Raw genomic sequence first — 26,962 nt, 5'->3', positions numbered from 1 at the left:
CCGTAAACAAAAAATATTTTTTATGAAATTTTTTTATCGCAGAAATTTCTCGAAAAAACTCCCCCCTTTTTTTCACCATTTTCCCATGTTTTTAATCAGGTGCAATAAATTTTTCCCCCAAATTTTTTCTACCCAAAAGATGCCCATTTCAATGGGTTTTCCATTGCAATTTGAATTTTAAAAATCGATTATAACAAATAACGGAGTCAAATATATTTTTGTTCCATACAAAATCTAAATTTATGAGTACAGAGAGAGAGAGAGAGATATTGCTTTGATCACCGTATTTCTTTTTCGGTGTGTGCTGCGATCGGTGTATTATCATTTTTTAAATAAGTGATGCATTGATCAGTGTATTATTTTCTGCCGTGTTATGAGCAACAATCAAATACAATCACGTGAACAAATCTTTAGTGAGTATTTGAGTATAATCGTAAGATAAAATATAGGATTCCTAAAATAATTCCAGGAAAAATTTAGCTTTGATTTCTTGATTCGTGACATATTTTATCATTGACAGAGAGACACACACAACACAAAATTAATCTTTTTTAAAAACGGTGAATTTTTGTATTTAACGCACTTTGTCTCACTTTGTTTCTTCGTTCATGTGTTGGTAATCCCAAAAATTTGCACATCTACATACCAGATGGAAGAACAAAAATGTTGTGCATCCACAAGTGATTGCGTGGAATTTTTAATTAAAATTAACTTTTTTTACTTGATACATAAATTGTTTTTGCTTACAAAATAACTAATAAATCAAATCAATTTTTGAACTTCCAAAATTATTAAATCTTATTGTCACTTTTAACATTATTGAATCACTTTCTTTCAGATGATCCTAGAAAATACCGGCTGTGATTGAGCTATACATATACAATGTACAATCGCATACCTCTGTGATTGAGAGGTATCAGCTAGTTTACAATAAATGTTGAAAATGTTGGCCTTTTCATGGACGCATAGGCACATTTGTTTTACCAGATTTCTCGAGACTTTACTAAGTCTGAGAGAATTAATGTCTGATATTGCATTTTAATGATGTTATTCTTCTGTTTATCATCGAATATATCCCTTTGCGGGATTTCTGGACGAATTGGTGCATGTTGTACAGTAATGTGCATGCATATGTTCTATACATAACATGGAATTTGTTAATGAGGAATGAGTGGTTATATGTGTTCAAGAAGTGCTGCTACCGTCTTTCTAATTCAGAAGTAAACAACTCGGCAGGTCATTCTTGCGTGCAGTGTTATGTGTGAATTTTTTAAATGTTGAATGCCTGATTGTTCTCTGTGGAGAGACTTTTTTTCGAATGAGAGAACGGCTCGCATTCGCGCCCCAAATTTGAAAAAATCACAGATAACCAACTTTAGCAGATCGCCACTATGCCATCAGTGGGGGTTCGAACCTCGATTGTCGCGACGCGAAACTTGATAAATGCTACTAGTTTCTAACCATGCATGCACCTCGTACATTCCTCTCCGGAATTTACATGATTAACACTACAAGCCTAAGTTCGCATACCATAATTTTTGAATTTTTTGAAGTGTATGCTCTTTTTTGTTTTACCCCTCTATGCATTAATACTTTATGAACTTACATTCTGACGTGACATGCATCATTTTTCTTTTGGCTAAGATCAAAGTGCATTACATGCCATGACATGCACTTTACATGTGTTTTTAAAGAGAAAATGTATAAGCATACGCCAGAGTTTAAAGGATAGATTAAACAGGAGGATTATATACTGTACAGTTTTGATTCTCGAAGAATTTCGCTTGTAATATAAAAGAAGCCACAAAACGTGAAAAATACTTGTACTACAGTGTAATACATAGATCTATGTGTTCAAAGTGAACGTTACAAACAAGCCTTCGCAAGTGCAGCGTTTTACGGCTCGTCAATGATTATTTCCTCTGCATTTTATGATTTAAAAATAAACTTATAACCACATTCTAATGCACGATAAATTCGTATTTTAAAATTTCATATGAAATAACGAAGTATATTACCAAAATTGTTACAAAAACGAGGGCCCATTTGGTTATATAAAAAAGTGGTAAGTTTGATGAAGTTATTTTTAATATGAATAGTTTTTCCTCTTAAATTTCTCTTTCTTTTCTCGCGTCACATCGAGCTAATCCATGGAGCTACTATATATAGCCCCGTATCACACATTGACGATGGAAAAAAAATGGATGAGGCGCCTACCGAATCGTGTTATATCAGCACAATGAACTTTGGCCAGGGAGCTCAAGCTACATCGCGAATTGGCTGGCCAAAGCCCGAATCATTTCTAAAAATCAGTTTGGCCAAAACTCTTTTCCAATTCACGAGTGGCCGGCCAGTTACGAATAGGCCGCGCTTCGGACTTAAGCAGTAACATATATTGACCGGAGCGGGCAAAAATTTCAGTCCCATAGTATCCGTTATCGAGTGGTTCAACTGTAGTATTAACAATAACTTGCATCCTAATAAAATATCATACCATCATGCTTAAGGTACCACATCTGATCGAGAAAATACAGGAAATTGCGATCGTAAGCTTGGGTAACTCACGCGATTCACTCATAGGGTATACGCCGATATCTGATGACTCGACAATTGCGACAGCAATTCAACATAGCACAAAAGGCTTGGGAAGGCTCTACTCGCATCCTTATCTAAAAAAACGCAAAGAATTACAGGAAGAACCTAATATTACCTAAGAGAAGATTACCTAAGAACCTATCGAAATGGTCATTAAAGCAACTCCCTCCAAGGACCAAACCATTTCCCCCAAATGAAATCAAAACGCCTTGTATAACTCGCCAGAGGTGCGGCAATAAACAGGACATCGTCACTGTCAGAAAACTTTGCCATGACTCGGTAAAAGTAATCAAACATTGCTGAAATTGCTGGAAAATCACCGATGGATAGGAAATAAAGGTTTACAGGAAATATTGAAGTCAATTAAAATGCAGTTCAGAGAAATGTTGAATAATACAAATATATACGGGGTGATTATAAAAAAACTATCCCGACATATGGGCCCCTAACTATCATACCATTCACAGAAACTGAATGAAATTTTGGCATAAGGTATTTTGAGGTATGCGCTCAAGAATGATTTGGAAACAGTGTCAATGAACAACAGTGTCACTCTAACAGTTACGGTTACAGTGAGAAAATTTCTAAAATATCAAATGGCAACACCAAGTTTTTTGTATTGGAATGCGATCTCCCTACTGAAAAACACTAAATAGCGTTGGAATGGCACCTGTAGCACGGAAATCCCCGGAGCTAGGCAAGGAAAAAGTAAAAAGGACTTTGCCGTGCACCAGAGCATTAATGTTTGCTTCATTCGTCACACCGTTTCTTCGGCTGAGATCCCAGCCTGATTAGTCCTCCACAAGGTCATGTGGAAACACAATAAAATGCTTTATTTTATGCTGCTTCTCTGTCCTTATTGGTTGTCCTCACTTTTAGCCTATCTACCGCCGGTGATTTTCATGCTACAGTTGCCGTTCGAACGCTATTTAGGGTTTTTCACAATGGAGATCGCATTCCAATACAAAAAACTTGGTGTTGCCATTTGATATTTTCGAAATTTTCTCACTGTAACCGTAACTGTTAGAGTGACACTGTTGTTTTCCATATCATTCTTGAGCGCATACATCGAAATACCTTATTCCGAAATTTCATTCAGTTTCTGTGAATGGTATGATAGTTAGGGGCCCATATGTCGGGATAGTTTTTTTATAATCACCCTGTATATATATGATGTAATTTAGCGGTTTGCTGAATTATATCAGATTTATTACTTGTCCTTGGGTGCAAAAATCTCGAGAAAAACGCTTGATCAATACATTTGTATCTCTCATTGTCTCTTAAGGGGGTTGGTACACGATCTTGGCTTTCCTATGGGGAAAAATCTTTTTTTTTTAGGACCATCTAAAATTTTTCTATTAACTTTAGGACCCTCGGTTTTTTTTCTCTCAAATACTATGAATATTTTTATACAATTTAACACGAGCATTTAAAATTTTAATTATTGGCTATTTTTTCCTTCAATTTTAACTTCATTGACATGCATCTTTTTCAAAAACCACCAAAATTTACCCCTATTTTGTGCTATAAAATTTTTTAAAAATAATTTTAATAAAAAATCCTCAGGTTAAAGTATTCAACGTAGTGCCGAGAAACACACAAAGTTTCAAGGCATTTGAATGATTGGTGTTCGAAAAAAATATCCCTTATCTAACAAAAAACTCAGTTTTGAGAAAAGAGCATTTTAGTGGAAAACATTAGCATAAATAATGCCTGCCAGCAGTTTATGTTAAAATACTCTAAAAAATATTTTTAGAACAAAAACTTGAACAGAGTTAGACGCAGAAAAAATGTCATACTATTTGAAAATTTAAAAATTCGAAAATACGTTTTTTTTTGGAAAATTTGCGTGCACCATCCCCCTTGAACTGTTTTGGCACGAATCATGTATTTACGACTTGTTCAGTTCAACGAACATGGGAAAAAATACTTTAAATGAAGCGAGTAAAAGAAAAAAAAAATACAACAAAATCCCCGTTTTTTACATCAAAAACACAATAATTCACGCATCAAAACCCGTAATACTTCCAATTCCGTTGTGTATGTAACTTCCTGTGCTCCAATCTGAAGAATTTCTCGAGTTATAAGTCATAAAAATAATTTTTTTTTCTCTCTATCTTTCCTCCGTCACAGTCGAACGTATATATTTCGTCCGGTTTACATCTTCCCGATATCGAAACACCCATCAAATCAATATTACGCCGATGTTTTCTCTTTCGAGAAAGAGACCGTTTCTAAGAAACTTTACCACGAATCTCTCAACACAGAAAATAGTGTAACATCTGTTTCTCTTGAACATCCGTCGATTTACATGCAGGAAAAAAAAAAAAAATAAATAAATACGCACATGTTTTACGACTTGCTAACGCGTAAAATTACTCTTTTTCTTCTCTTCCGACACCAATTTTCCCCCCCACTTTTAGGAAAATATTTCCAATAAATGTTGAGGAATATACAATATATATATATTAAAAAAAATGTATCGGATTCGAGTTGCGATTTCACTCATTCGTATGAACTTGAATCTTCTAATATTTAAGAGGAATAATAAAAGAAAAAAAAAAAAAGACTATTTTTCCACTATTTCTACGAATGTGTAATTTTATTCTCTCGCGATAAATCAACAAACCATGATCTCAATACCGTGGGAATATATTACCATAAGAGCTAAAGGTGGGGGGAAAGGAACAGCTTAGAAACGTTTGAAAACATCCTCGAACTTTCTAGAAAACGTAGCCGTTATGTAATGTGTCACGAAACGGGCACTGAACGGGAAAGAGAGAACCATTAAAAGTTCGATCCACAGCGTTACTTTATGTGTGTGGCTGCGTATGTATATTATACATAACGCAGACACTGATCTGGGAAGCCAGAGAGAGAGAGAGAGAGAGAGAAGACTATTTACGATCCAGAGATCTCCAGACCGAAGGGAATTCTAATGAGAAAGAGGCAACACACACATAAAAATATGCCAGCAAAAGGCATTTATGCACATACGTACCACGTGGAAAGAGATTTCCCTCCCTCCCCCCTTCACCTGGGCATGAAATATCGGCTTAAACACACTGGAGCACAACGCGAAAGTCGTAGATTTGAATTAGAGAAACAGATGGAAGTTATATGTATAAAGGCTCGGATTCTTCACAGATAAGGCTTAATGCTATCAGAAGGTACACGCTGGAAATTTTCTGATTCACACGCGAATTCGAATGTGATAGCGGTGTCAGTAACACCAGTCGCAAAAGAGTAAATTCTGCTGGAAATGTAAGTAAAGAGAGTCGATTCATCACTATTGAATTGAAGTCAGGGTACCTGAGATGGCCGAAGACGCGAATGCTATTTAAGAGAAACAGTCGTGCGGAAAAGTCGGCAAGTTCTTGCGTTGGTAGGAATTAGAGAGAGATTTAAAAGGAAAAACGGTCAATATTGGTATATGCTAGTAATTTACTCTGGTGAACCAAATACTTCTATCCTGAATAAAAGTCGTGCTGATCAGGACGACCGATTTTAAAAGCAGGCGAGTATTTAAGGAAGTTCAAGAACAAGTTTGCGTTTTAAGAACTTCTGATGATAATTCAAGTTATCTACTCAGACCTGAATGAATGAACGCCAGGGTCTCTGCCACCGGACTTATCCCGTTGCCGAGATCTCTTCCAGCCCAGCTTCGTGGTAGAGTCTGGAACAAAGTGAGTGCACCTAGCAGTCTGAGTGTGTAGCTAGTGTCGTGTATGATATTTCAGTGCTGCCATCTATACTTCAAATTGTGAGTGAAGTGTAATGATTGAATATTTGTAACGTTGTAGGCCTGTTGCTCTCTGTGGCGAGACTTTTTAACGGGGAGATCGGCTCGCATTCGCGCCTTGAAGTTGGGAACCACAGAAAACCAACTTCAGCCGACCACCACTGTGGGTTTCGAACCCGGATCCTCGCATCGCGAGTCCGTCACTATAACCACTCGACCACCACAGCGGCCATCTACTCAGACCTATGTAGAGACCGTTCTGGTTGACGTATTTCATTGAAACTTGGTATATACGTTATATGAAACAAGGTAAAAAGAAAACTGCTATAAAAATGATATTTAGAATTTCGACCACCAGGTGAGAAAGTGGCGCATAAATTACGTGAAAGCGCACGGAATATAAAATTGGAAACATAAAACTTGCGTCAGTCAAAGCTCGTTTTGAAAATGAGAAAGCTCGTTTTTGCATGTTCAATAGTAACGCGTAAGGTTTTTTGAGGAATTGTAGCAAAAAATGGAGTGTCACGTTTGCTTTCAATTCAGTCAGAGTCAGTGTGCTTCCTCAATGAACAAGATCTTTTAGAAATCCTCGATACTAGAAGTCACAGGGATTCAAGTCTAGCCACTCGAAAAAGTTCTCGAAATAACCAGAACAACTCCGAAAGTGAGTAACAATCCAGTCTTTCACTTGTCGGTCAATACACTATTGACATTACAAGTTATTGACACCACACTATTGACACCACAAAATAGTGTTGCATTACACTATTTTGTGGAAAGGCGGTTATCGCTTAAAATTCCCGTTCTTGTAAGGAATGACTTACTGCTGCAAAAGTTCGTAGCAATGGGCATTTTGCAGGACCTTGAACAAGGCACACCCTTAAGAAGACTCAGATTTGAACATGTGATTGGCGTAAATCGAATTTTGCACATTGAACAAATGCTGTAATTAAATAAAGTTTTATGTTTCCAATTCATGTTTTTTACTATTTATGCCTCACTTTTTCACCTTATTGTTCGAAATTTGAACTATTTTTTTATGCAGTTTCCTTGGGTTCCATGGTCCCCTATGGTCCATATAAAGCAAGGGTGCTGGCCACTTCATTGGTTTGAAAATGTGCGCGGGCTACTTAATATAGGGATTTGCGACAGTGCCGGAGGTCACTTAAGTGATATCATTTTACATGTGCTGCGTTCCGCTTAACTGCTCTGAAACTGAACTCCTTTCCGCTCAAGTGATAATAATATGCACACGGGTCACTTAAAACGTCTCGAAATGTGTCGTGTGTCACTTAACTGATCTGGAAATGTACTCCATGCCCTGAAGTGCACTGGAGCTGTGTCGACGATCACTTTAAGTGATCTGGAAATATGTTGCGAGACGCTCAAGTGATCCGGAACAGCACCGTAAGTCATTGAAGTGTGTATATGTGCCACAGGTCATATATAAATACGCCACAGGTAATTTAAATGATCTGTAAATTCGCTGTGAGTCACTTAAATGTCCTGTAAATGTGCCGTAAGTCACTTAAATAATCTGGAAATGTGCTACCGGACGCTGCAAATTTGCCACAGACGGCTCAAGTGATGTGGAACTGCACCGTGGGTTACTCACGTGATCTGAAAATGTATAGTTTTGTTCGTTTTTGCAAAATTAGGTTGAGGTCATGGACCACATCGGATGACCACATTTGGTCCTAGAGCCAATGGTTGAGCCAGTGTAGTATAAAATATATACACCAAGTTTTTCAACAAAATACGTCAACCAGAAATATATGGGTCTGCGGAGGGTCACTTTAATTATAACTATTCCGTATTTGTTTGGGAACAGACTTCTTTCTATCCTTTCGGCAACTCATTCAATTAGTGGGACTTACTACTAGGTAAAAATTTGTGTTCTTAAAGAAAGATTGCCGTTTCTTCTCCCAGTGTATATATGCAGATAATTGAATATACCACAGAAAGCTTTACGGGAAAAAGTTAGGGTGCTAGAGGGCCCGGTTATAACGGACCCTCTGGTCGTCGAGCCACCTGTTGATGAAGAAGCAATCTCCACGAACAACGACATTTTAGAGGGCGAATGGGTGGTCGTGGATGAGGTAGAGGGGGATAGTGATAGGGGTTTAATCATCGGCGATTCTATGGTTAGGGAACTTGGGAACCGAGTGTGTAGGGATTTTCGGGGTTTCGAGCGCTGTTGTCTTCCTGGGGGGAAGATTGGCAACGTTCGAGACGTTTTTCATCGCCGAAAGTTGCCCTTGCGGGTGATTCTGTGGGTGGGAACAAATCAGGTAGGAGCGAATATTAGTGAGTCTCTGTCAGAATACCGGGATTTACTATTATCCGCTAGGGAGGGGGGTTCAGATGTGGCAGTGATTCCAGTGCTGCCAAGGGGTAGTAGGGGATATAGGAGTAGGATCCACCAATTCAATATAGGCCTGAAGGACATTTGCTCCTCACTTGGGGTCACGTTCTTGGAGCTTCCCGCATTTACCGATAGGTGGCTTCGTTCGGATGGGATCCATCTAAATAAGAGAGGGGTCTGGGAGGTTTACGATAGTCTTAGGTCAGGTTTTTTACTCCCAGACCACGTAGTCGGGAATGCGGGTTAGTTAATGATAATCACAACAGTATTGACGGGGAATTACCCACCTCTGACTTGGATGGCTTCTCGATTGACAACAAACCACCGGGCAAATTAAAATGTGTTATAATAAATGCCAGGAGCTTGGGTAATAAGAAAGATTTTTTAGAAACTATGATAGTTGTGGAGGGCTTGGATCTTATAGCCATTACAGAATCTTGGGCAAACGATGGGGATGAATCTTTCTTACACATCTCAGGATACGATACTTTTTTGAGAAATAGATCTGATAGGAAAGGGGGTGGAGTGTTGATATACGTGAAATCATGTTTGAAGGCTAGAGAGTGTAACGTGCAGAGAAGTGATATTGAAACCATATGGGTTGAACTTGAGAACAAAAGACGTCATAAGCTTATTGTTGGGGTTTGTTACAATCCACCGAATAGGGATCAAAACTACATCGCCAAAATGCATGATGAAATTTCCTACATGTGTAAGCGAAAGAGGGTTCTCATACTAGGGGATTTCAATTACCCGGGTATTGATTGGGAGAACCTTTCATCTGGAAATCAGTATGAAAGAGACTTTCTTAAGTTGGTGCTCGAAACTTTTTTGTATCAGCATGTATCAGAAGCCACTAGGGGTACTGCTATTTTGGATTTAGTTCTTACTAGTTCTGAGGATCTAGTTGAACATGTTTCGGTGGGGGAAGAGTTTTCTTCCAGTGATCATCGTATCGTCAGATTTCAATGTAACTTTTCCTCGGGTAAGGTTGATAACAAAAGACTGGTTCCTTGTTTTCGGAGAACTAACTTTGATGTTTTGCGAAGAAGGTTAGCGGAAGTTTTCAAGGACCGGTTGGAATCAGTAGGGGTGGTAAGTCAATGGGAAGAATTTAGTACGAAGCTGTCCTCTGTTTTGCACGACGTCATACCCTTTGTTCGAAAAAAGCGTGTTTGTACATCACACCCTCTATGGTTCACGGATAGCGTGCGGAACCTTTATCTTGAAAAGAAAAGAGCATTCAGAGAGTATAAAAGTGGACGAGGTGACCTATCATTGTTTACTGATAAAAGAAGACTGTTGAAGAAAGCGATAAGGGATAGTAAAAAGCAAGTTGAATCTAGGTTGGCAGATAACATTGGCTCTGACCCAAAATCATTTTTTCGATATGTCAATAATGGATGTAAGGGGACAGTTGGCCCCCTCTCGATAGGAGGCTCAAAAGTAGAGAGCAATGTAGGCATGTGCAGTGCTTTCAATGACTTTTTCGCGTCGGTTTTTAATGGAGATAATGATATTCGATATACGGGTGTTGCATGGGGTAATAAAACGCTCAACGATATTCAAGTGGAAGACGTGGAGGTCCTAAATCTTCTAAGAAATGTATGTGCAAGCAAAGCACCAGGACCAGATGATATCTATCCCAGGGTTCTCAGGGAAGGTGCTAATGAATTGTTGGGGCCAGTCGCACAGATATACAGGAGCAGTGTTGCTGAGGGTATCGTCCCGAGAGATTGGAAACTGGCTAACGTTGTTCCGATATTTAAGAAGGGTAGTAGAGAAGTGGTGTCTAATTATCGTCCAGTGAGTTTGACGAGCTCCCTCTCGAAAATTTTGGAAATTATCATCAAAAGGCAGTTTGTGAAGTGGATAGACGAGAATAATGTATCGTCGGATAATCAGCATGGGTTCAGGAAGGGAAAGTCATGTGTAACTAACCTCCTTTGCTTCTATGATTACGTGACTAAGGCTTTGGGTAAGAGCAAAAATGTCGACGTTGTTTACCTTGATTTCCAGAAGGCATTCGATCGGGTCCAACATGGCAAACTCTTGAAGCGTTTACACGAGATTGGAATAGGGGGCAACTTGCTGAATTGGATAGAATCGTGGTTAAGAGATAGGTCGCAACGAGTTATGGTGAACGGGGAATTCTCTGGTTGGACAGACGTCACAAGTGGAGTTCCTCAGGGAAGTGTCCTTGGCCCCATACTTTTTTCACTTTTTATCGACAAACTCGATCAGGGTATCGATGGAATTACTAGCAAATTCGCAGATGATGTGAAGCTAATGGGGGTAATCGGAAATGAAAGTGATAGGGAGTTGCTCCAGACCAACTTAAACAAGATTGCAGCATGGGCAAATGAATGGAGCATGACGTTTAGCGTAGATAAGTGCATGGTCGCTCATTTTGGTTCGAACAACCCACGGTTCTCTTACGAGTTGAATGGTGTCACTATCCCGGATGCAACTAGAGTCACCGATTTGGGAATTCTCATTGACGAGCGACTTAAGTTTTCTGAACATTGTTCAGCGGTTGTCAAAAAAGCGAATAGAATGCTTGGTCTCATTTTCAAAAAAGTCTCTTCGCGTTCTCCTAAAGTCATTCTTCCGCTTTTTCGAGGCTTAGTTCGTCCTGGACTGGAGTATGCTGTAAGGTTTTGGAGACCATACCTACAGAGGGATTTAGACTTGGTTGAAGGGGTGCAGAGAAGAGCTACGCGTGTCCTTATTGGCACACGGGGCTTGAGTTATGAAGAGAGACTTCATTTTTTGAATATGTTTACATTGGATGAACGCAGGTGTCGAGGAGATATGATCGAAGTGTTCAAAATTTTCAATGGGATGGATAGGATGGACCATGAACTTTAGTACACCGCCAATCGACTGCTTTTACAAGGGGACACCAGTATCGATTGGTGAGGGACAATGCAAGGTTATGGTGTCGCAGGGAATTTTTCTCCAATAGGGTTGTTAATAAATGGAATAGCTTACCCCCGGAGGTAGTAAATTGTAACACAATTGACACGTTTAAAAAGAAATACGATAAACATGTTGGGGTAAATCGAGAAGCTATCCATTCTTAGAATAAGACAACCATAAGTATTCTTTATGGGCATTGTATAATATTTTATCATATATTGTTTGTAATTTGTGTTAATTGCATTTTTAATTGGGTTGCTGTATTTTTGAAACATATGACATCCATATTTTTATGGGAATCTTTTTATCAGCCACCTCGTTGGGCATTTTGCCTGTTGTGGCGTTGTATTTGTATTTGTACAAACTGCATAGAAAACGAGTAGTTTAAGCAATGGCGGATTAAAGTCGGTCGAAGCCCCAGCCGGAAAAGAAAATTTAGGGCCCCTTGAATTAGAAAAAGAGTGTGAAGTTTGGTTGTTTTGGGAGCCTTTTCGAAGTCGGGGCCCGGGCGCGCCCGGTGCGTTCGCCGTTAAATCCACCTCTGAGTTTAAGCAACAATATACGGTTCGGAAGGGCTGTGTTAGAATTCTAGTTGAAGTCATGGAAGCGAATGGCTTTTCACCTTTCTAACCATACACGGCTGAAGATCTATACACTGTTATCAATATCAGCCGTTGCTTCTGTTAAGGGGAGGGACCGTGCTTGGAAACATAGCCAACGACTTTGAATTGTAAGTACTGATTAAATTAGGTTTCCCGAGCACAAAAATTACGAAGATTCGACGTGATGCTCGAAAAGAAAGAAGGGGGGGGGGAAAGGAGATATATATAAATTTGGTACACGAAGCAATACTCACCTTATGACGGATCCTCCAACAACAAGCTAGGATACCAGCCAACGCCATGATGAACACCACGAGAACCGTGATACCAATTATCTCTTCGAGGGTGGTATTCCACCTGGTAGACGTTATAGAGTTCGCATGCAAGGGTTCCGTGCACAGCACACCAGTCACGTTACTCGGACACAAGCACCGGAAGGAACCCGGAACGTTCCTGCAGGTCGCACCGCCGGCACACGGCTGCGCCTGGCACTCGTCGACGTCATACTGGCAGAGGTCACCGTAGAAGCCCCTGCACTTGCATAAAGCACCGTAGGTCCCCTCTTCGCAAGCCCCGCCGTGGTGGCAGGGGTTCGGATTACAGTAGCGGCCATAGTCACAACGCGCACCGCTCAGCCCCTGAGGACAGTCACATCGGTAGGTGTTGTTGAAGTTGTGGCAAGTGGCACCGTTGAGACACGGGTTAGAGGCACATGGGTTCGTGTCAACTTCACACTTCGAGCCTAAGAACCTGGGCAGGCACTGACAGGTATAGGCACTTTCCGAGGCACGGCACGTGCCGCCGTTGGCGCAGGGCTGGCTGCCGCAGGCACCGGGGTCGAACAGGACGTTACACTGAAACTCCACGTTGACGAACCTATAGAACAACAAAAACATCAGAATATAGAGATTAAGAGTTCCAGAAAATATAATTAACGTATGTGAAAACAGTAACTAGAAGCTCTTTCTTAATACGTTAGGAGAATATTAATACATTAGATTACATTAGGCAGAAAATAAAAATACAGTCGACGTTCGTTATAACGACCATGTGTTATAGCGACCCCAGTACGATAAGTCTCAACTTCTTGCCTATTCACACGAAGTTAGTTTTCGACCAATTGACAAGACCATTCAATCCAATACAACGTCCGATTTCATCTCTGGTCCTGTTATGCATAGAAATGTAAAAAATCCTTTTTTTTTTAAATTTTCCAAAATTGAGTTCGACCTTGACCCCTGATATTGAAGGATTCGGTTCACGGGTGTGTAATTTTAATTATTACAATCCAATTTTTTCTTCTAACTGATGCATTTCCATTGCAACTGCTAATATTCTGGGGCGTACGCAGGACCGACCTTTGGAAGGGGCAGCATAGAGAGGGCATTTTCTTTCGATAGTTCAAATTTTTTATCGAAATATTATTTTTTTCTAATTTTTGGTTGTCTTGGGGAAGGGGGGGGGGGGGGTACGGGCCCCCTTGAGCACCCCTTCCCCTTCTTACACCTCTGCGTATATTATACTACTACTACTGCACTTATAACCGTATATACACCTCGTACACATCAAAATAAAATGAATATAATGTTTCATTCCGTCAGAACGGTGAATTCGCTTAAAAAGCTAATTTTTGTTCAATTGTTCAATATAACGACCTCCAAATATAACATCCGTTTTCTGTGGAACGAGGTACGTTATAATGAACGTCGACTACAGTCGGATGCTTCAGCACCGGTTTTTCCTTCACTTCAAAGCATTAATATGAGCACTCCATTGAACCAAAACAGAATGTTAGATGAAATTCTTAGTTTTAAAACCAGTGTGAACTGCTCATTTGCTTCGTATCGGATGTGGTGTCTTCACAAGCGTATATATTACTCATTTTTAATCTGTTGCTTACGAGCACCATGGTGCTTTCACAAAGAACCATAGATAACCCGCGTTTCCATATTCAATAGATTTAAATCGATTCTTCAATTGAACATATCATTCTAGCTGAGTTCAATAATGTGGATTTCAGTTTTGTTAACTCTAACACTCGCTAGAGTAGCAGTTAAGGTATCCTTCTTCTATAGAAGAACACAGAGAGACGTGCTCATGACCCGAAAAAACTTGAAATGCTCCCCGAAGATTTCAATTGGAAAAAAATTTCTAGATATCACGATAGCTTTGCCGTAGAAAAGCGGTCAATACAGTGAGAATCGGCAAAAATAGATACCCATTAATGTCTTCTATTTTAGCTTTTAGCTTTTCGAATCATACATATACAATCTACGAGACCTTTCCTTACAAATCAATTATCTGTGATTGTACATTAGAAACCCTTACATTCTTTGAGCAACATCCTCTATTCCAAAATATCGACTAAATCTTTTTTTTACGTGGTGGGAACAGCATCAATAACCATTAACCAACATATCTATTCCTGCCTTATAAATTCTAATGCACATGCATTTATTTATTTCTTATACCCCCCCAAAAGATGGTGTTTTATCGAATTTGCACGTAGAGTCAATGTTTCCCACTAATATCAAAAAATACATCGAACACTTCCCACGTAAATATACGACGACAGCGTCGTTGACGCAAATGCGTGAAGTGATGAAAGGAGAAGAACCCATTAATTTCGAATTTAACGCGGAACAGCTCGACATCGATCTTCGTCGTCACTAAGTTTTCTCGGATATTTTCATCAGGTGAACACACCACTACCTTCACCACCTATACCAAGAAGTATATTTATTCACTTTCAGTGAGAAACCGTTCAGAGAGAAAAGAGAGAAAACGCTCCATTATACTACATGAAACGAAGAAATATTTGGTATGGGTGCATAGTGCAGTAATGTGTTTTCGCAAAACGAGCTCGAGGCAAACTAGTACATGCGAATCGAATTCTATTGATGAATAACTCCACTAATTGCGAGATCGGTATGATACGAGCCTCGAGAGATGGAGAGGGTTCGACCGAGTTCAATCTCTAGGTACATATTAGATCGATCCCTCAACCGCGTCAGTGAAATTAATGAATAAAGTCTGAACGACACGTGAATGGAGGAATCATATTTGTTTTCGTTAGCTTAAATGTCGTTTCGTGTCTCAATTTTGATTTTAAAAAGTGCCAGTCGACAAGGCCTTGAAATGCGAATTCTTTCTGTACACCTCGTTACGTTGCAATGCGTTTAGTCTGAAGACCCAAAGGCTCAATGTCGAATATGAATGTTGTACCTTGGAATTTGTCTAAAAGAGATAGATCTACCTGTAGACATTATACTAGCTTTTGAGTCAGTAAGTTATCTGAGTTTACCGGAGGACTCCAGAGCCGAAGGAAAGGGCCCGAAGCCGTCCTCAAAAAATTATGAAAAAATCTCAGTGCGTACATGTCCCCCAGAAATACATAAAGACAAATTAGCGGCTTTAAATTATTAAAGCAGCAAAAAATTATCAACAATGACAACAATTGGCTACTCATCACCTCTCGCGCTTCTTGACGTTACCTATAAAAAATTTCTTTTCACTTTCTCTTTACACACTCTCTAGCTCTCATTTTACTTTTCTACCTTTTTTTCTCTTTTTTTGTGTGCTGCACCTGATCATGTGTTGTTTGAATGACGTCACTATGGGGTTGGGGGATTTTTAAATTCATTTTTGGCCTCTCTTGGTGTTGAAAAAACTAACATTTACATTTTTTTGAGTGATCCAGATTGTGTTAAGCCAGATTTTTTGTATTTTTGTGCGTATGTAAATGAGTGGAGTCCAGTGGAAACTTTTTCGACTTTTTTTGAAGATGTCACCCGAGACCCTTTCCTTTCCAAAGTACTTATATATCCTAGTGTTCTAGAGCTGGCTATCTCTCGGTTCCAACCAATATCGCAGCTTCTGATCACTCTACTACTGCTACTTAACCGTACATGAACCTCGTAAACATCCCTTGGTACGAGTCAGAAAGAGCCTTCTGAGTGTATATGGCACCCTAACGTATTTATGTTGCGTGTAAACTTATGCACGTGCATTGTGTTCTACTGGTGCTGTCACCTGTGTTCCATATTTCATAAAGTGAAAATGGCAGATTTCTGAATTTCTCTGTTATGTAAGTATCGTGTTGAAGGTCTGCCTGCTTTCTGTGGAGAGACTTTTCCAAATAGGAGACCGACTCGCATTCATGCCTTGAAGCTGTGAAAACCGCAGGAAAACGACTTCAAACGACTACCACTGTGCCGCCAACGGGGTTCGAACCTGGATCTTCACGATGCCCACACGACCACACTGAACGCTAGCTTTTGACTGTTCTTTGACTTCTCGTATTTCCTCTAATTTTCTAAATAAATCTCGTTATATTTTCGGTTATTTTCCACTTCCAAGTATGGAAGCAAGCTGGCATCATCCCGCAACTAGCGAATCACGCATACTCTGGCAACATAAATACGTTAGTGCCACACAGACACTCAGAACACACGTAATGACATTTACCGTATAAAAATGTTACTCAAACCCTGAAGAGGTATTCACATGAATGGAATATCGTTGGGTTTGCCTGAGCGAGATCTCTATCCGTAGACATAAAAAAAAAATTCTAATAGGTTCCACATACTCCTAAAGATACCGTCAAATGGGATGACTTGTTTACTAGCAGGGTGACTAGGATACATGCTTAGATATTTTTTATTTTAGTTGACGCCATAGCGAATGCGAATTAAGTATAGAGATGCTTCCAGGTCCAGCCGCAAGAATGAGCTCCATGATCACAAAAATTGTGCTCAAATCTCTCATAATTATCCCGTCTTTTTTTTTTCCGCCTACTTTTATCATCACCTATGTTTTAAGGTTTAATGAAATAATTGCAAACTTAGTTTATAGACCTTAGTGGTTACATGTTACGGCCTTGATAGAAGTTTAGTGTGGTAGGTATACTTATTGTCGGAATTATATGGATGATAAATTATCTAATTAAATCAATTTGTTACTTGATGGTTTCATGACTAGTGGAATGTTTAAAAATTGCAGGGTGAATGTTTAAAAAACGTGATAGTTTTTATATTAGTTTTTCCCAGGAAAAGAAATTACCATTGATGATCTGGTTAGTCTAAAACCTAAGGAGTCTTCAGCCAGTAGCACTAATCATAGCAGAGCCAAAAATAAATAAACCCCATAAGCGACAGAAAGAAAGACAGTCTTTTCAAGGCCAGTAGATTCTGAAATCGATGTTCCTGCATCACAAGACAAGAAAGATAAACATGTTGACTCCTATAACAAGAACAGTTTGATGACGGACAAAGTAGACCGACATCAGAGTTGGAAATTTTATTTTAGGTAAAATATGAGGGAAGAAAATAACGTTACTCAGGTCAGATTACTGAAAATATTGATGATGAATATTTATTGGGGGAAAAAATGTCAAATATTGGAAGTCAGAGTTTTTGAGAAAGATAAACCCCTCCAAAACAAGCATGTTTGAAGAGGCAGATTTACATTGTAGACATAAAAATAATAATTTTCAGTAATCTAAATATATGTAATAAAAACAGAATTTTTGTATTAACATTATTTAATTAGTATTAACGAATTATTTCCAGTAGGTGAGATGGAAATATACGCTTCGATAGGCAAAATATCAAGATAATAGAGTAGCGTACTCAAGTTACTCCACCTGACGAGGTGACGTGCGTACGATTTTGTATTCATTTTCCTCCATTATAATAATTTGCAAAACAATTACCCTTGCACGAAAACATAGAGAAAAATTTTAACTCATGAGGGAGATAATACAAAAAAAAAAAAAAAAGGCCAAAATTTATACCCAAGTCACCCCATTTGATGATATGTGTGCCTTTTGGAAAAATTAGAATCCGCCAGAATTGATGTAGCTCATTCGATCGAAGTCTTGATTCTGCGTTAGTTGTTACTTTCGAAAAAACTTCAATAATTTCTTAAATTCTCTAATAAAAAAAAACCAACCAACCTTCGTAGAACAAGAGAACTGATGCCAGGAGAAGATGCGTGAAGCGGTAATGGTATGTTATCGAGTCGAATGTCGTCGATGCATCCGACGAATCCCATCCGGATATCTTCATAAGTCGACGACGACGACGACGATGACGAGGTCGACGGATGGTGCCTGACCTCTGCACCGAAATACACGTCGTGACTGTTCAGGTTGAGGACATCGTGAGGACCCGGTGCGTGGCCGGACGATCTCTGGACGCCATCTACGACGAGTTCGGCCGCGTTACCCCTGCGATCGAGCTTCACCTCGTGCCATTCACCGTCGTTCAACGGATTCCCCGCCACACGCACCAGGCCTTCACCGCTTCCGCAATCGAATCGATACTGGACGAAACCATCGACGATCTACATTGACAATAAAAAATATTGAAAAAAAACCCACACAATATTGGGGAATCATTACATTCACTTATTCTCAGAATGATATCGATATAATACAGAAAGCTCACCTCAAGAATGCTATAGTCACGTATCCCAGCCGCATACATGAGGTTTCCGGTCAACTGCACAGTTCGTACGTGCAGAAGAACGTTCAAATGTCTATCCAGAGGATTCACTAGAGAATAACAAGCGTAGCTCCTTCCATTATAAGAAATCGGGTTCTTTTCTGGAAAAACAAATCGCTACAGTCAATGAAAGTTGTGTTAATCCCCCATCAATTCATAAAAATCTCCGAAAACATCTCACATCGATATTACTTTGGATGCATAACTCAGCATGCTTTATGATAACGCAGCATTCAATTTACTGGTGCTTTATACTTAGTGTTTCTGATTAAAGGTGCACGATCTTGGCTTTCCATGCTTTCATATGCAAGAATTTCCTTCCTTTTAGGAACATTTAAAAATTTACGAATTTATAGGATACCTTGCGTGTAAATGTATGATTAAATAGTACTTTTAATGAATTCAAATCAAAGCACAGATTTAAACGTTTCAGTCATGTTAAAAGGCACGAGAGTTTTCAATGCTATTAATTTTAATGAAAATTTTTATGATCCTTAAAGAATTTTTTTTTTCGGTCAGTGACATCAAGTTTTCCGAATTATAACGTTAAAAATTGTTTCATACCACAGAAAATTAAAAAAAAAAAAAACCCCACATAAGTAGGAAATCACAATTTCCTTCCATGTTCATCCCGTTAAAACGACATTAAAACATTTTATCATGTCATATACACTGTTACAGCAGCAGTGATCAATCCGTAAGCATCTTTTTACACGTTAACGATTATTATCAGACAAAAAAAAAAGCGCAAAGACAAGAAGAGAACTTTTCATCATGCCGTGCCATTATATCCATGAAAATTTATTGTTAATTTTTTTCTTAAACAATGCTACTATAACACAGCAGAAGAAGATTTCGCGGTCGGGGGCAGAGAAGTCATAAAAACCAATATTAAAAACCGCAGGAGAAACTTTATTGCCTTCATTAAAATCTCATTTATGCCTTTCCTTTTGTGATGAAGCGCAAAATCTTCGCAGAAACATAAGTCGGATAATTTCATTTTTTTTCCCTCTTTCATGAGATTATTAAAAATGGAGACTTATATGCGTATGTTACCAAACGGAAAAAAAAAAATAATAATTAAGGCACGCGTTCAAAGAATAGAAATAAAAAAATGTTATCATACACCGAGATGATTAGACTCTAGAATGCTTAAAACGCGATGAAAGAGATTATTATACTGAGATATGGTACCACTAGCTCTTTTGATGAAAATTATTTATTAAGTAGATGGAAAACACCGATAGAGAAATTATAAGAAGGATCATTTTTATGGTACCGTAAGAGGATTTCAATACCATTGTTTGAATTTGTTTGCGTGCGTATTATGTTCAGGGTGTTCCCCCATAAATTTGTAAATAATTTAAAAATTCATAATAATGGTATTAATTGGTATGTTTGAATGCGATTAGAGAGTGAAAAAAAGTTATTCTCACGGAGGGGGATTCCTTTTTTGGTATAAAAAAATAATTAATTCAAATTTTTGTCGGGTACTGCACGAAAGAAAGTCACTGGAAATATGCAAACTAGAGTTCCTATAAGATGCAGGGTGTACGAATAACACGCAGCTAATTTCTGAATTTTTCTCTTACTGGCGCTTGCATAAGGTTTTAATTGCGATGGAATTGTTTTACATCAGTCATGAATCCTCGGCTGAAGCTTCACGAACGTTTCAGACACAAGAAAGATTAAAGAAAGGTTCGGGTCCAAATTTCTGTGATTTGCTTTCGTGCATCGCCCTCCATCGACATAAATGAGAACTATTTTTTTTTCTATACCAAAAAACATCCCCTTTTGTGTGAATAACCTTTTTTTTGCCAACCGCATTAAAATATACAAATTATTTAAATTTTTATGTATTTTTAAACTATTCAAGAATTTGTTGGACGCCCGGTATTAATGAAACGATGGCATCGAAATATTCGTTGGAGTTGAAACTAGTGTTTCTCAATCTGAAGGTCGTATGGTCCTTGGTTTCAAAGGGGCCATGGGTGATATACGAGTTGAGGGGGTGGGGCATAACAGGCTGCAAACAAGGCTGTGAAAAAAAAAGATGTAGAAATGAAGCTTTTTCGTGAAATGTAGTGGGAAAAAAGTGACAACTTTCAAAATAAATCAGAACTGAAAAAAAGAAGCCCATAGAACCAAGACTGTGTTAACGCACGGGGCTCACCTGAACCCAGCCCGTGCTGTTTTTGAGTGCGTAGGAGGCCCCATGATGACCAGATCTGATACTATGTTTTCGTGAACAGGCGTATAAATTATTATACAGATGCTCTCGGCTAGGTAGAGCACCCCATTGATGCTGCTGAAGTGTTAATTTTAACGCATGATATCACTGATATCATAAGATTTATATGGATAATATTGCATGCCAGAAAAAATTTCGGCGCTAAATCTTACCTTCGTAGCAGCTATTTTGTTGACACGTTTTAGCTTTCTCTCGCTCACACATCGGACCTGTCTTGCCTGGTGGACATTGGCAGATGTAACCCAAATCCGAAGGATCTGGGAAACATATGAAGTGAGCTGAACATGGTTTACGGGCGCATTCGTTGATAACAGCGTCACAGAAGGCACCTATGGTTATCGGTAAAGAAACCATATTATTAAAAACCATATATAAAACCAAAACCGTATAAAAAAAATCGGTAAATACAATTAGAATGATTAGGATCGACTCACACACACACAGATAAAATTTTTCACAAATCTAGGGGATTCATGAAATGAAAAGTCGTTTTAAAATTAACAGACGTGGTTATAAATTAGAAATATGATTTTACATTACTATACAAAAAATGGATTTTTTAAATTTAATTTTTGGCTCAAACGGCTTCAAAATTCTTTGTTCTCCTGTCATATATTTCGATATGTACGTATACATTAATGTACGGGGTGTTTCGTGAAAAGTGTCTAAAACAAATAAAAATTCTACGAATGATTCTGAAATAAATGTAAAAAAACAGAAGTTATAAGCACAAGAAAAGTCAAATCCAATTTTAATAGTTTCACCTTCGTAAAATAATTTGAGGACAATAAAAACATTTTGGCTTTTATAGTGCCCCGATCAAAAAATGCTAATTCCGTGCCTTTCTTTACTCGTAAAAGAAATTCACCTCAAAATATTTAAATGAAAATTCTCTGAGACATCGGTGATAGAAACTCTTCTTATTATTCACCTTTTCCGAAGCCTTGGAAAATTTTGTGTTGTGATGTGATAGACTACTTAGCATATGCAAGTGGCGAAAATCAAGAATTTCCATAATTAATAGACATATGTATTAATTAATATATATATATATATGAGTGTATTAGTGAAAAATTAAACATTTTTCACACAGAAAATAAATTTAATAATAATAAAAACATAAATTATGTGATTTTCGACTTCGTCAGACGCATAGATTACGAAACCATTTAGATGAATGTATTAAAAGAGTATATAAGAACTGAGTATATTTTAACTGAGTAATTTAACTGAGTATTTTAACTGAGTATATTTTAACTGAGTATATTTTAACTGAGTATATTTTAACTGAGTATATTTTAACTGAGTAATTCAACTGAGTAATTTAACTGAGTAATTTAACTGAGTAATTTAACTGAGTAATTTAACTGAGTAATTTAACTGAGTAATTTAACTGAGTAATTTAACTGAGTAATTTAACTGAGTAATTTAACTGAGTATAATAAAGAGTATATATTAACTGAGTAAAAGTAAAGAGTATAATAATAAAAAAGAGAAATTGATGTACGATAAAATTACATTATATTGAGCTTCACGATAAGCAACTTAATTATGAACTTTATTCAGATATATACATAAACGAAAATACATTTGAAGACATATCTAATGAATATAGTTATGATGTTGCATATTATATAAAATATTCTATAGCTTATTTCTTTAGGCGTGCTGGAAGGACTTTATAGTCTCTTGAGGCTATATAAAGTATTTTTTGTAATATGTTTGAATCCATTTTTTGTGTAATTATATGTTTGTATTCGTGTAACACATGTCTAAATCTGCGTATTACATGTTTGTATTCGTATATTACATGTTTGTATTTGTGAAGTAAATAAATTAAAAAAAATATGACGAAAAATTTCCATTAAAATATTGGGGTAAACTTCTTTTGACACAATAAAGGAAGGCACTTTTCAATGAATTGTACTGTTCAACAAAATTTTCTTTTAATGTTCGTAAGGGGATTTTAATGGTTTTAGGGGGTATATTGGGACTTTGTTGATTTGAAAACTGGTGTTTTGTCTAATTTTGTCGAATTGGTTCTAGTTTTTGAGATAAAACATACTCTCAACTATATGATTTGTATGCTACTTATGTATTACCATTCAAACATAATTTCACTTTATCTCAAAAAGTAGAGCCAACCAGATAAAACGAATGCCAGATTCGGAATCAGCGCCTTAAAATGATTCTAAAATTGATGAAATATCTTTGGTAATGATTCACTGTATATATTTATAATGCGCAGTTTAAATGTGATTTTCATGATGCTTGTGTATTGGCATTGTAATTTAATTTTCACTTTATCTCAAAATCAGAGCCAAATCTGACAAAACCAATGCCATATTCGAAATCAGCACCCCAAAATCACCCTAAAATCACCGAGAGAACAAAATAAGTGTTGAGCAGTTATCTTATTTTATAGAAGTGATCTATCTTTCAGATTATACATATATTTTTATATTTTTACTTCGATTCAACTGTGGATTTTTATTCCTTTCGGATACTTTCGGGAAATACTCTCTATATCTAGCGTGCATTTTGAGTGAGTAGTTTTATTGATTACCTCCATAACCAGGCTCACACAGGCACTCGATCTTTCTGATGTGTTGTGGCGACACGTAGCTCAACGAATCGGTGCTGATGGTAACGACGTAGGTGTCATCAAATAGGACGTGATCGACGCAGTCCCCGTGAGCACAGCGATCAGTGCTGCAGCGATCCTTCATTATCTACGACGGAACAAAGGAAAAAAAGAAACGAAAGGATATTTCAATGGACTAAAAAAGGACTAGAATACAGATGATACTGTATAACTAAGAAACAGTGATAAATACAATGGTGAAATAAGTGGTTCGTTCAATTGAACAGGCCAGGAATTTCAAATACGCCGGAATAGGGAATTAGTTACGAAATTGGCTATTAAAATTGTGATATTTTTAACTCTTGCAGTGGCAAAGACGAGATATCTCGTCATTACCGCGATATCTCGCCTAACTTAATCCACTTTATTTAGGCAATCATAAAATATCTCAGGCTCTTAAAACCCTCTCATTTCGGTAATCATGAGCCCATCTACTGCGTTGAAGTTGTTTTTACTGTTCATCTCTCCACAAACCTGTCATTCAACTGCCAATGGGCGGAGTCCGCTCTTATTTAAAGTCTGATAACAGAAAGGAAGAGAGAGGATGTTTTTCTTTTCCCTTCGAGAATATATCCGTTTTTGTATACAGCATGTGAATAACAGAAAAAGGTAGTTTCTGTTTCCTCTTCCTTCGACTCATGCTGCAAATAATGATCTTTAAATTGCCCACGGAAAGAAGTTGGTGAAGTAAAACGAGTGTGGCACCATATATATGCTAAACTTGAGACCAATTTTGCAACTTGGGGCGTTATGTGGAAACTTCATTCCTTCCCACTGAACGAACTATTTGTCTCACCATTCTATCCATCACTGCTTCCAGGTTATGCCATTTCAAAAAAGTTAGGGAGACCATTCTAAAACACTGCGTATGAGTTGCCCCTATATGACTGGTACTGACCTTTGTGATTTTGAGTCCTGAAGTCGATTCAAAAAGAGCTTGCTTTTCTTTGATTTTGCTAGCGATCTGTTTGGCAGGGTAGAATAGGTGAGACGACTTCCGCACTGCGAAAAGCACGTCAAGGTCCTGACTCGTGGTTGCCAGAGACCTCTTCTTGACCTTAAGATCTTGAGTGGCTGGTTGAACGCTCAACAAGTCTATATCTTTAGATCTGACGCTGAGTGCATTCCTGAGACCGAGCACAAAGTTCCGCCGGTGGTTGACGACGAAGTCTTCAGGGGAGAGATCGGAGAGTCTGAGACCGATGCCGTTCTTCAGGGCATCCTCAGATATCAGGTTAACTTCCACAGACACTGCCCCGTAACTCGTGAACTTCCCGTCCGATACGCTTACGTTGATGGTGTACGTCCCGACATCCAAACCTGGAAAAATGGATTGTTACTAAATACAAGTAGAAATAAATAAAAGAGAAACATTGAGAAAAGAATGCAGTCAAACGTCGATATAGCGTCTCACCTGGATAACGCGTCACGCCAGATTTGACAGAGCACTGCTCCAATATGGGAAAGACCTGTGGGTGGTCTATAACTATTGCGGTCTATACCGCTTTTATCATCTAAAAAAACGTATCGATCTCAACTCTTTTTGAAAACTGTTTTTTAAATTTGAGTTTGATTACAATATGAGTTGAATTCCTTTTTGTTTCTCATAAATGTTGTGATGGCTTATTACTTAATTTTAATTAAAAGTAATTTTTCGACTGAAATCTGAAATGGGATCAGTTAACTCTGCCATTTAGCATTTAAAGTATTTAATGATTCTGGATGTCAGGGTTATAGTCAAGATAAATAGTATAAACTAAGTTAAAAATTAATCAATCATCAAGAGTGAATTACAAAAAGGTTATTTTGTATGCACAAATGCATCAATGGGAGAATAGTGAATTGCGGGGAAGTAGTGTGGTCATGGCTCACGCCGTTTATCGGATCACTCCACTTACTTGCTCTCCCAAGAGTGACTCCCCCTCCCCGCCTTTATCGGGGTTTTACTGTATTATCATAAACCACGAGGGCTATTCCTGTACATATCTTACCTGGCAGGGCAATTAGCGTCCCATCCTCCCGATCGACGGAGAATAGATCTTGCAAAGGAGAAACCAGACCGAAATGCAATTCGTCGTATGGATCCTTATCGACAGCGTGGATCCGTCCCATAACTCCACCAGGAAAATCATCCAAGTACGAATTGATCGCCACTTCCAGCGGATGGACGGTCGGCGGGAACTGGCTCTCTTCTATGACCAGCACAGTTGTCCAGACTTCGCTGGATAGCGCAGGCGATCCATTGTCCGTTACCCTGACGAGTATCCTATACTGATCCTTCTTCTGATGATCGAATTTCGTGTTGGTGCGCAGCGTTGCGTCCTGCTGGACTACGCGGAATGCGCCGTCATCGTTCCCTGATATGAGGGCAAGGGTATAAGGCCCCGTGTTGGGTGGAGAGTCCGCGTCTAGAATGTTGAACTTGAGGATGGTATAACCGATAGGTCTTCCTTCCTATGAAATCGAATAAAAACATTAGTATGATAGAAACTGAAACAGAACTGACAAAAAACTTGGAATCAAGTACAACTTATAAACATTCGCGAACAGTAAAGGCTTTACAAAAAGACAATAAAAACTTTTGAAAACTCGTCTGAAGTTATTTCTGGAAACTGAAAAGCAAATCTTCTAAAAAGCAGAGATTATAATGGTGGCAATAGTGACGCTGACTACCGCTACTGCAGTAAAATCTGGACTATCCGGCCTAATGTGGGGAAGCGCGGGTCAGACAACAAAAAAGTCGGATAGGCCGGAGTTCTTAAATACTCATTTCCTACCCGCACCATACCATCAAAAACACCATTTTAATACCAAAAACCACTCTTATCCAGAAATTTGACCTTTTGGGGCAGGTCGGTAATTTATGCATAAATTTAATGTCTTTATACATAAATGTATATGTTACTGCCAAAGCCCGAAGTCGTCCACTGCGCGAACTTGCCGGCCCAATTGACCCGGCCAATGACCGAATGTCGGGCTTTCGCCTCCAATATATATCGATCCCTAGGAGTCGAGGTCATCGCCACGTTGGCGTATTTATTTGTGATAATTATGGCTATTTATAATTAGCCATAGCTAACCATAATTATTAGGACAACCCTAAGGATCAAAGGAATCTGAATATCGATATCTTAGTGATCCATATATAGAGATATATAGGGATCGACAAAGAGTCCGGCAAGAGCACGAGATTCGCACATTCCCGGATCAGCTGGGCCGTCCAGTTCGCGAAGTAGACAATTTCGGACTTTGGCGGTAACGTATACATAATGTACACGGTTGTTTGCAAAGGTGCTCAACTCATGGAGAGCGTGGGCTACTTCAATGATTTGTAA

The 26,962-nt window shown here is 38.4% G+C and overlaps 1 protein-coding gene across 4 annotated transcripts in view; it reads right to left on the bottom strand.

Annotated features, from left to right (window-relative positions):
* The window catches only part of LOC149078611 (fat-like cadherin-related tumor suppressor homolog), a 568,053-nt gene that overhangs the window by 8,584 nt on the left and 532,507 nt on the right, over positions 1-26,962 (bottom strand). For all 4 annotated transcript variants that reach the window (XM_089240739.1, XM_089240741.1, XM_089240740.1 and 1 more), the window contains 7 exons: positions 25,619-26,081; positions 24,526-24,947; positions 23,550-23,715; positions 21,136-21,312; positions 18,676-18,833; positions 18,183-18,571; positions 12,481-13,102 (listed from right to left, as the gene is read on the bottom strand). In XM_089240739.1, coding sequence (XP_089096865.1) covers positions 12,481-13,102; positions 18,183-18,571; positions 18,676-18,833; positions 21,136-21,312; positions 23,550-23,715; positions 24,526-24,947; positions 25,619-26,081 — 2,397 coding nt within the window. The remainder of the gene's footprint in view (positions 1-12,480; positions 13,103-18,182; positions 18,572-18,675; positions 18,834-21,135; positions 21,313-23,549; positions 23,716-24,525; positions 24,948-25,618; positions 26,082-26,962) is intronic.

This window comes from Pholcus phalangioides, unplaced genomic scaffold (assembly GCF_987345545.1).
Source record: "Pholcus phalangioides strain wild (caught in Gottingen) unplaced genomic scaffold, Ppha-v1.0 ptg000013l_1, whole genome shotgun sequence".
Taxonomy (NCBI): Eukaryota; Metazoa; Arthropoda; class Arachnida; order Araneae; family Pholcidae; genus Pholcus; species Pholcus phalangioides.
This window is presented reverse-complemented; position numbering and strand designations above follow the sequence as displayed.